General features: G+C 39.4%; 1 protein-coding gene across 3 annotated transcripts in view; it reads right to left on the reverse strand.

Moving 5' to 3' along the window:
• Positions 1 to 11253, reverse strand: part of LOC122492270 (limbic system associated membrane protein) — a 660170-nt gene extending 648917 nt beyond the window's left edge. For 2 of the 3 annotated variants that reach the window (XM_043595988.1, XM_043595990.1), the window contains exon 1: positions 10653 to 11252. In XM_043595988.1, coding sequence (XP_043451923.1) covers positions 10653 to 10807 — 155 coding nt within the window. In that variant the 5' untranslated portion in view covers positions 10808 to 11252. Of the gene's footprint in view, positions 1 to 10652 lie in introns of all 3 variants that reach the window. The other variant, XM_043595989.1, reaches the window with a different exon arrangement.
• Between the last annotated feature and the right edge of the window lie 656 nt (positions 11254 to 11909).

The raw sequence follows: 11909 nt of genomic DNA on the forward strand, positions 1-11909 counted from the left end.
TTTGAATTTCTCCAGGAGTCAGTAGAGAGCTCAACACTGCAAAACCCAAGAGACATCATTATTCAGTATAAATAATCACTTTGAGTTGAATGAGCGCATGTGATCTATACCTTGTCTCATTTCTTAAGAAAGTAGAACAGATGAGGTGAATACACCTGTTGCACAACAATCCTGCCAACTGTAACTCCCAAATCCTCAACTTAGTCCCTCAAAGTTCACAGGCACTTCTAGAGGGAGAAAACCTCAGCAGCTCCCAGAAAGTATATCCCTTCTTGTAAGCTACCTGGGAATCTTGTAAGCTACCTTGTAAGCTACATTGGACATGCACTGAGTGACTCCTTTTTGTCAGAATCTCATCTATCAGCATACTTTGTCTGGGCACCTGTGTCTGAAGTTTTGGGTTCCCCTAAAATGCTACTATATGCATTTCTCATTCTCTTGGAAGTGGTGCTTAAAAAGAATAGTTGCAATGGGAAATGTTGAAAGTGTTTCTAGCCAAACCCCTTATCACCCACCAATGACCAGAATATAATCCATCTCTGATTTTATTACTTTATGTTTTTCAACCACACATTTATAATTTCTCCGGTAGTGGTTGGCCTTACCACTAAGATCCCTTGTTTCATACCTGCCTCCTTCAAACTTGTCTCCTCTTCCATAAACCAATTTCTGATATGCTTGATTTACAGTATGACTATTCTTATCTGATTAATTCAGTGAGTAAATATTTATCTGAGCACCTGTAGGTACTAAGCTAAACTCTCAGATGGAATGGTAAAGTAGATGAGACACCAGCCTTTGAATGACTGATAGCACATTTGAGGTAAGACAAGAGTGACTTTAAAATGTAGTAAATGCTGAGGAACCTGGGTGGCTGAGTCTGTTAAGTGCCTAACTTGGGCTCAGTTCATGATCTCATAGTTTATGAGTTCGAGTCCCTCATCGGGCTCTGTGCTGACAACGTGGAGCCTGAAGCCTGCTTAGTATTCTGTATCTCCCTCCCTCTATCTGCACCTCCTCTCTCTCTCTCTCTCTCTGTCACACAAGAATAAATAAATATTAAAAAAAAATTAAAGTGTATACATGCTAAATTGAGGTATGTACATGATCCAGAAATTCCACTTCTGGGTACGTATCTCAAGTAAATCAGTATCGGAAGGAGGTATCTTCACCCCCATGTTCATTGCAGCATTATCCACAAGAGCCAAGATACACAAAAACCCCAACATTCACCGATAAATGAATCAAAAAAGAAAACATGAGATGTATCTCTATCTGTATCTATATCTACATCTATATCATTTTTATCTATATCATATATGTATATCTATCATCTATATCTATCTCTCTATGTACACACATACACACAATAGAGTATTATGTAGCTAAAAATTTTTTAAATCTTTCCATTTGCAACAACATGGGTGAATCTGGGCAGGGGGGGTATTATGCTAGGTGAAAAAGAGCTAAATAAAGACAAATACCATACAATCTCAATTATGTATGGAATCTTGAAAAAGGTCTATGTCATAAAAACAGAGAACAAGAATGGTAGTTGCCAGGGGCTGGAGGGTGGTGGAAATGGGAAGATGTTGGTCAAAGTGTAGACTCTCAGTTATAACATCAAGTTCTGAAGATCTACTGCATGTCATGGTAACGATGGTTCATAATTTTGTGTTTTATACATGAATCTTGCAAGGAGAGTGGATCTTGGGTGGTTTTATCACTACAAGAAAGGTATCTAAATGAAGTGATAGATGTATTAGTTAACTTGATTGTAGTAATCATTGTATAATGTATATGTATATCAAGTCATCATACTATACAGCTTAAGTGCTTAAATTTTAAGCTAGGAGAGAAAAATATATATATGCAGAGAGGCTATTACCAATAATAAATAGAGTACTTAGCCCCATCTAAGAGAATTAGAGAAGATTCCTGAATGAGATCACACCAAAACTAGCCTTCAACATAGAAGAAGCAACAAGGAGGTATCCTATCAAAGAAGTATAGCAGGGAAAAGTGGAACAGGGAAAAGAAGGTTCCAGGCAGAGAGAGGTTTGTGAACACAGGTAAGAACTAGCACTGTGTGTACACACAACCATGTGCTCATGAACAGAGAATTTAAGTGGTTCCGAATTAGTAGATGCAATGAGGTAGCAAGGCATGGAGTTATCCAAGCTAAGGACCTTTGGCTTTATGTTATTGATAATGACAAGGCTTTGAAGGATCTAGTGATATTTCTAGATTGATATTGGAAAACAATCGGCTTATGATAGTCAGGTGAGGTCAGGTCCATGGGGTCTGAAAGCACTAAGTAGAATAAAGATGTAATCTAGCAAAGTTGCCTGAGTCAGGGAGAAACAGGTAGTGTCAGTTCTAATCTCATTCCAGACCTCTGTTTCTATGTTTCCCCTACCTAACTAGACCAGGTTTTATGATCCTGCATGAGTTTTAAAAAATGGAGTTCAGTACTTTGAGGTTTATCTTTGTGTCACCCCGTAGTTACAAAAGCTTTGATACAGAGCTTCACTTGTATCCTTGTCCAGGTTCACTACCTTGGTAATATATCTGGGGTATAAGTCCCTTATTACTGAGGGTTCTGCCCTGTGTAAGCCAGCTTTTATCCCATGGACTCTGTTCTTCTCTGAGCCTCAACCTTGTGACTAATTCTCTATATAAGCTGACACACCTCCCTGTGACAACTACCTGCCTACCTGCAGGGCCCACTCAGAGTTGCTGACCTGTTATTTTCCCTTTACTGTGCTCTGTCCCTTTTTTCTGGTGTAACATGTTAGACCTGCCTTGGCTCACCTACTAAGAAAGCTTCATGAAAACTTGACACACAAGAAACAACCTGTGTACTTGTGGCAGGACTTACTATGCAGAGCACCCACCATGCCAGGGGACTGTCTATATCTATGTCCAGTTCCTCTTAGTGACCACATCAGCCCCATCATTAGCCCAAAGTAAATTCTGTACAAATTAGAAAATAAATTCTACCATCATCAAAGAATTTTAAGTGCAAACTATAGTAAGTACAATGTGTAGAGCCTGGACCACAGTCTCACTGTACAGTCATCCTAGTCAAAGTCTCTAAGAGGGACTTTAGGTAGAAAGTTATAAGTAACAATAATAAGGTAGTAGGGTTAAGGAACCCAAACGAAGTACTGGGGAAAAGAGTTAATAATTCAAATAAGAAATCTGAGTAACAGAGAGAGTGCCAGACGCAAAAAGGAAAAAGGAAAAAAAAAACTTAAAGAAAAAAAGTTACATGTACAGGACTGCCTTTTTGAATATAAGACAGATGCTGAAAGCGAACAAAGAAAGCCTATGTGGTTAAGACAGTGAACATAGAAACAGTAATGCAATTACTGAAAAATTCTTCCTTGACCAGCACTAGCTGCATGATTATCCATAGAAGGCTCAGCTGTGACTTGATTTGGAGGGATTAGAAGGAGAAAAGAGGAGAGGGACAAGAGGGGAGAGGAGGAGGAGGAATGAGAGACAGGAATAGAAAGAAGGGAAGAGAAGCGTAGAAAAAGGAAGAGATAGAGAGGAGGCAAGTAGAATGGAGGGGGAGGATCAGGAGGGGAGAAGAAAAAGAAAAGAAATGGAAAGACACTTCTAGCATAATTTTAAACAGCATATCCTATGATAGCATGAAAACCAAGAAGGTAACTTCAGTGCTCCTATGGAATAAAGATCTCTGAAGGAGAATTACGAGGCATGAATTCTAGTTCAAAAAGTCACTCAAATCTTTAGACAACCAACTACATTTTTCTTTTCTGTATTTTTTTTAGTAGGCTCTAAACCCAACATGGGGCTTGAAATCACAAATCCTACTTCAAGAGCCACATGTTCTATTGACTAAGCTAGCCAGGCACCCCTAAATATTTTTCTTCTCACCTAAATCATTTTAAAATGACACAGTGGACTACATAATCTCCAGGCCTTTCCTACTCTAGATTTCTACAAGTTTATCCTATGGTACTTCACAAAATCTGAAGCAATGTGTTTTCTTTTATGAAGGTTAATGACTAATTAACTTGAGATGATGTTGTGATTACAAGTGACTACAAAAAAGTGTTCACTCACCCTGTACTCCTGAAAAGAAATTCAACTATATTCTAAGATACATGTAACTTTAAAGTGAAAAAAAAGTGATACAAACATAAATGACCATCCTTGATCATAGAAATAAAAACAAAACGCTCATTTTATCGAATTTTCTAATGTTGTAGAGGTTATTTCCTACTCTGAATATAATGACAATAATCTTATTAAGAGGTTATATTTTATGCCTTTTCATAACTTATAAAGCATTCCAATACATAGTACCTCATTTGATCATCATAAAAATAGGTTGTGTAGTAGGCCAAGCAATTGTCAATTATTCTCATTTAATAGCTCAAACTATTTCAAACGATTTTGACCTAGGTCTTCTGACTACATGTTAAGCATTGTGAACTTATGACATCCTTGACAAAATCTTTACCTATGAAACAAAGACTTGATCCTACATTTTAGCTAAAGATTGGTCACCGTGTAAAGTTTAGATGAATGTCACAAACATGTAACCACGATCTTATATTTATGTATAGGCAGTGTAAGTGCACATAATTAAGCCTGTTTGAATACATTATCACTGAAGACATTTCCCTTGCCTAAATATTATGTTTTCTCTAAGAGATAGTACTGCAAAAGAAAATACTAGAACTGCTTTGAGTCTTGCCTAATGTAAATGAAAGTGAGAATACAAGACAATCATCTTTAAGAAGCCAAACTTTAATGCCGTTTCAATAGATATTATGTAAATTGGATCCATATTAAAATAAAGTCACTCCATTTTCCATGACATTGTAGTTATGAGATCGTGTGTTAAAGAAATGAATCTATGATGATCTCATTCTTCTCTCCCAACTGAATTTGTACATCTTTGCTGTTGACATATTTTCTAAGCCATACAACATGACTTTAATTTTTTACTACATATTTATTAAGTATTGCCTCAAAAATGGTTTGTAAAAGAGACTCTTCAACAAGTAAAGCAGTGGTTCTCAACTCTGTGTACATATCGGAATCATTTTTAAAAATTACCTATGTCAGGCTGTACCCCAAACTAACTAAATATAAATTTCTGGAAGTAGAGAATATGTGGGTTCAATATTTTTTTGAAGGTTTCCAGTTGATTGTCATGTGCAGCCGTGGTTGTGAACCATGGAAAGCAGTACTTCTCCAAGTTTAATGTATTTATGAATCATTTGGGGATCTTCTTAAAATACAGATTCTGACTTATTAGGCTTGGGATAGACCTGAGATTTTGGATTTTAACAAACGACTATGTGATACCTAAAATGCTCATCTGCAGAACAGACTTGTATTAGCAAGAGTCAGTGGTTCTCAAAGTGTGGCCCAGTCCTGAAGCATTAGCATCAAGATCTTAGACCCTACCAGAGACCAACTAAGTCAGAAACTCCGAAGGTAGAAAGCAAGTAATCTGTGTTATAACAAGCACTCCTGGTACACATTCTGATACACCTTCAAGTGTGAGAAACACTGGTTTGAGCAAAAGAGCTCCCTAAAGCCAGAATAATGGGCTGAATGTGGTTGGAAATGACTAATATTTTTATGCTTACATAAGAGTTTACAATCAAACAAACGTTCCTACTTTACCACATCTGAGCTTCTTAAAACAACAGTACAGTACCTAGAGTAACTAAAATAGGCAGTTTCAGCATTTTATAAATGAAACTGAAGCTCAGATATTTAAGGGATTTGTTCAAAGTCATGAAGCATGCAAGGATGGATCCAAAATTAGAGTCCAGGTCTTCTGAGTCTTATACACTAATGAGCAGGACATTCTGAAAACAGGGCAAACGGCTGTAAGCCATAAGTAATGCCCTAAAGAGAATTGCAGGGGGTGAGAGCAAGGGGGACCAGCACACATTTAGGTAATGTCCTATCCCATGAGTCACAGATATCTGTACCTGGAATTTTCAAAGATTACAGCAAAATATGTACTTATTCTCTTTTTGCCTGAGTTTGCTGTTATGTATAAGCAGCTTTAAGAAACACAACTGTTTAACCCTCGTCAACTTATTTAGTGGAAGAGTCAGAAACCTTTGGTTGTTCACTGCACAACTCTACAAATAATTTATTCAAAGACAGATGACATAGAACAGAAAAATCACCTTAATATGTGGGGTTTATGTGAATACATACTTACATGCTTCATACTTATAGAAACACAAATTATCACAATTTGCATTTGTCACATGAGACTTAGCTACTTTGTTCCTCTGTCCGTAAGTAACAACAAATAATATAATTTACTGGTATATCAACATTAATAAATGTATCTAATATGCCATATTCCTAGACAATATGTAGTGTGCTATACTCTATTATTTACCAAATATATTCGATAAAGGATTTAATGAGCAATGAAGGGTTCTTAAAGTATCAGTAAGAACCAATAAATTGATTTATTTTAGTAAGTTAGCCACAGAGAAAGAAAACTTCAAAATTGTCACAAATTTTCCCAAAAGACCCATGCCCACAAAGTTTCTTTTCAAATAGTGAATTTCAAGTGATAGAAAAATCACATATTGTGTCAGGAGTATGTTTGAGTGTTGATACTTTCTTTGTGAATGTAGGCGTTCCAGATGCCTTATAGAAGAGAAGCCATTTTTCCCTTGAAATTTACACAAAAGTTTCGCATTGAACGGTCAAATAATTATATCTTTTGTGTTGTATCCTCTTTTTCCCCTAGTACAGAAACAAATAATGAAATAAAGACCAAGAATTTTGAAAAATTAAAAATTAATTAATTAAACTTAGATATTTGGTTTCTTGCAGTTAACATTTATTAGGCACATTTAATTTAAATGGGGAAAATGTCATCTCCATGAAAAGCATTATAATATCTTGCAAACACCAAACAGGGTCAGAATTATGAAATAAATAAAACTGTAATACCTCAAATTTAAAATGTTTACAATCACAATCGTTTGAAACCTTTGCATTTCATCATATATACTTTTATGCAATATGTCCAAAATATGTATTTTTATGTAATTTTCACAGTTAGCTTGTGAATAGATATATTGGGATCAAATATTTTATTATCTTTCTAGACATATGCTACTGTTACTAAAAGTATGCAACTTTAAAGGCTAGATTAGAACACTTTCTATTTCCATTTTTCCTTTGGCTTATCAGGAGAGCTGCATGGTTTCAACCTACCAAGATTAACCTGGGAGAGAATCTCTATAAGAGCCTGTATGCAAGGGTAGAAAGTTAGAAAAAACAGTGCTAGAAACTTGTCCAGTAATTGATGAACTCTTATACTTGTTGGGGGTGACAGTGGGGCAGGTGGACTCTGTTCAGAAAAATACCTGAGATGTTCTCACAAGTCCCATGGGTATGTCTTACACGTTACTGTGCAGACAAATAATGCAGTTTCTGGTTCAGTATCTAGGAAGGAACTCAATGTACTGTTGCTGCCACCACTGATCTGCGGATACTTTGATTCTATTCCTTTAAGATAAAAGAGGGTGTGTGGTTTCTTTCAGCTCTTAAAGGATCTCATAAAGGACTTCATGAATCTAGACTCTCATCTGGGAAAAAATAAGGTTAGGCAGGTCTATGTGAGAATATAGCTCTTTCCACCTAGTTTTGTCACCTTCATTCTATAGTTTTTTATTGTTTTTTTAAATGATAGAAATTACAGAGCAAGACCCCCAAGACTAGCATACATCTCCTATTTTGTATAATTATACAAAAAATGAACATCAATTCCCCAAAGAGACACTGTTTTTTTTTTTTTCATGGAAGTAAGGCAGTAAAGGTAAATGTTTTAGGGACAAGAAGCCAAACTCCTGTCACTGGACCACCAGAATTACAAACCTTCCTTGTGTCCTATTGCCATTTCAGATTATTCAGGGCCACAGATTCACTGAGAGAGGTTTTTTTTTTGTTCTGTTCTGTTTTGTTTTTTCTCCTTGCCTTTTCGGTTTCTCAGTGCCAAACATCTACTGTGGCTTCCAATGAATCAAGTTCTCCTTCCTCTCCTCCCCTAAAAGCTCATGCTCCCAGTAAAATGTCACAAATAAAGTAGAAGCAAGCCTTTCCCAGGCTAGACTTGTAAACAGAACGCAAGAAAACCATTCTTCACCAGGAAACTGACCCACAAAGCTTACTGGGCTCAGTTAAAGAGATTGAGAAGAAGGTCACCTAAGAAAACAAAGGAAACTCTCTTCATAGTTACTTCTGATAGAGCTCCACCAACCCAGAAATAAAAGGTTTGTCCAAGGCAAAAGAAAGAAAAAAGAGGGCATATTAGGTGAGGTCTGGAAAAGCAATTGACTCTCACAGGTGACTTCTCTGCATGCTCTGTTTGTCTATCTTCTCTTTCCCAGTGAATAACTGTTTCTATATTTATTCTCATTTCTCACCACCCCATTTCCAATGCTATAATGTCTACTAAAGTGTAATACTTAAAACTCCATTTCTTTTAATCCATAGACACACAGAAACACATCGGTATCGTATGTAGATATTTAGGTAGTAAGATGTCTCTCAAAAACACAGACTTCTATGCCTAGGCTTATATGAAAATATAAGAATATCTTTTTAATTCTGAATTAACATTTACATGTTTACTCTTTGATAACTATAGTTTAACTGTAGTTAACTATAGATAACTATAGATAACTCTTTGATAACTATAGTTTAAGATATAGGTGATGCTGACTTAACAAAGTTCATGGACATTTAAGTAAAAACTTAGACATCCAGGATATTCACTTTTCCCATATTCAGTCTTATAATCAGCAAAAGCAAATCCTTCAGGGGATAGCACAAATTTATATAGAATGCTTCCCTGGTAAAGAGTCAATGACGTTAGGGAGTATCAACGTTAGCAGTTGAGATGGCATGCTTATATGTTTGCAAAAAACATCTTCTGCATCATGTCCAAATCCCTTTGCAAACAGATAAATTACTCTATAAATCTTATTACTCCATGTGGATAAATCACACAGGCAGGTTTGCAGGGCTGGAAAGCTGGTAGGGAAAATCTGCTTTGGATTGTAGGATCTCTGGGATTCATAATCATCCAATGCTCAGGAAACGAAGAAAGCAGCACTCACACATTAGGATTTTCTTAGTTTTTACAATCTGCAGCAACACACACACACACACACAACACAATGCACACAACACATACACATTCCTCTATAACAAGGCTGGAGATCCCAAAGCAGGACACTGTGACAGCCAACCAAATTTATTTCTGAGAAATGGAAAGAAAACTTTGCTGCTCTAGGCAGCTCTGCTGGAGAACTGCTCCCTGATGCCCCAGGGTTTATGCACTATCAGCTCCTTGCACACAGATTATAGGTTTATTTTCTATTGTGTACTGGTTTTTATTGCCACAACAAGCAATATTAACTGTATGGACAGACTGACACTGGGGCATTTCATTTGGACAAAATGAGATTTTAAAGGGTCTCCAAGGAAAACGTTTTTGTTTGTCTTCTTTCTTTCTTTCTTTCTTTCTTTCTTTCTTTCTTTCTTAAAAGAAATTTAAGAAAGCTAAGAAAAAGGACAAGGGGTATGTGCAGGGGGTAGAGGAGGGGCAGAGAGAACAGAAACATAGGAGAAGAAGCTTGATGCTTTTTTAGAAATAGAATGATGGCTAGGCTCCATTTGAGTGTCTCTAGCTTGCTGTCCCTTATAGGGGTCAAACTCCCAAGGACTGGGACTCTTCCTTTCCAAATTTCAATCCTAAATTATATTTCAGACTTTGGCACAGCTGCACAGATAGGACTGGAAGGTCAACAATCAATCTGAAATACCCATTTTACACCAGGTTAATTCCTGCCTAACCTTTGTGCTTCATACTCCAATTCTTAAATATCAGCAATTTGGCAAGTTCCTTTTTCTTTTTCTTCTCTTCATTCATGTGTTGATTTCTATCCACATTCCAGAAAAGGCTCAGTAACCAACCAAAGTTCTAATATTGATTTATTGCTCTCGGTGTCAATAAGAAGATCCTTACAGAAAGTCTCCAGTCCAGACTACTGCTGGGGCAGAGGGAGAGCCTTGCTGTGCATATTCTACCTCTCTCTCTCTCTCTCTCTCTCTCTCTCTCTCTGTCTTCACACACACACACACACACACACACACACACACAGAACACAGCACAGAGAATGCAGTACTGTATACCACTCTGTAAGAGCCATAATTCAACAACTCCTCTTTCCTGGTTAAAGAACCCCAACAAAACTCTTAAGTGCAAAGCATCTAAAATTACAAAAGCAAGAACACTGCCCAAGCGTCACTAACACCATAGGCGAAGTTAGGCTCTCTTGGTAAGAGAACTGAGGTCCTGAAAAACCAAACACATTTAAGCAACATTGCTGGTCCTTGACGGGAAGCAGAATTCCTCTGAAATTTGTTGGCAGATACCTGGGCCACGCAGTAAAAGGCGCGTGTGCATGCACATGCACACACACACACACACACACACGCAAGCCTGCAGCATCAGAAGCTGGAGTTGAAACACACACACACACACACACACACACACACACACACACACTCCAGCGCGCGCACACAGCCTAAAAGTTGCCCGAAAGCCCTACCTGAGGATGGCCGTGTCCCCCTGCCTCACGGTGATGTTGTCCGTGCCTCGGTTAAAATCCACGCTGCGAACAGGCAGTCCTGTGGGAAGAAGGCAGAGCAATCTCAGTAGGACCAGCGGCAACTGTTTCCGATCAGGCTGAACTCTGCCGACCATGGTGGCCACGCCGAGGTGCAGGTCCCCGCGTACTCTGGAGGGTGTGTGCGTGCTGCTCACGCCGAGGGGGCTTTACAAACAGGGGGCTTTCATCAACGGCCAGGGCGGAACGGGCTTGGCCAGTCTGAGCTCCTCGCCACTTTCCCTCTCTCTTTGCCTGGCTCAGGGTGTCCTCCCTCTAAGACTTAACAAAGCCCTCGTAAAACCCCAGCGGAAGGGGGAAAAGTCAAAGGAACAAAATTTAAAAGGAGAGAGTGCAAATATAAACCCCTCCAGGAAAGATGAGGAGAAAGCCGCCCAAGGAAGTGCTCTTCTCGGGCCTGCCCGGGGCTGGATGCTCCTTTGCCAGCGTCTGAGCTGAGCTCCTGCCCTCCCTAACCCACTTTCCCAGGCGGGCGGGCGAGGGAGCCGGCACCCAGCCTGCCAGCGAGTGTAAAGAAACCCACACAGCGGCGGCAGCAGCCCGGAGTCTCCCTCCACCCCCCCCCTCCCTTTCCTGTTTCTCCCTCCAGTCCCTCCCCTCTGCTCGCACCTCCCCCGCCCCCCGCGGATTTCAACAGCCCCTCCACGTCATCCCCTCCGCCCTCCCTCCGGCCTGGCCCCTCGCTTTGCACAACTGCCCCCTTCAGCAGCAGCCAGCCTCGGTGAAAGCCCGATGCGCCTTTAGGTTGTCAGGACAACAGCTCCATCTGAGGCCTGGCTGATTTCCTTAAGAAGAGGGAATGGAGCTTGGATGTACTGTGCTAGAGAAAGGGGAGAAGGAGAGGGAGTCAGGCTGTGAAAGCACGGGAGGAAGAGTGTGGGAAAGAACAGGGAAACGGGAGAGATGGACGGAAAAGGAGCCCGGGAAAGAGAAGGGAAGCAGAAGGCAAGCCTTGACAGACAAGGGAGTGAGGCAGAGAGGGATAAGAAAGCACGGGGAGTGGAGGGGGACCTGTGCCCAAAGATGAGATGGGCAATGTAAAACAGAGGAGGAACTTGCCAGGGGAGGCAAAGATTAGAAGCCAAAGTTGGTTTCAAAACTTAATGTTCCTGGCCACTGGCTTCTTATGCTCACATATTTTCCATTCTTTCCTCTCTCCTGCACTTTCTCTTACACGAT

The sequence above is a fragment of the Prionailurus bengalensis genome, chromosome C2 (assembly GCF_016509475.1).
Source record: "Prionailurus bengalensis isolate Pbe53 chromosome C2, Fcat_Pben_1.1_paternal_pri, whole genome shotgun sequence".
Taxonomy (NCBI): domain Eukaryota; kingdom Metazoa; phylum Chordata; class Mammalia; order Carnivora; family Felidae; genus Prionailurus; species Prionailurus bengalensis.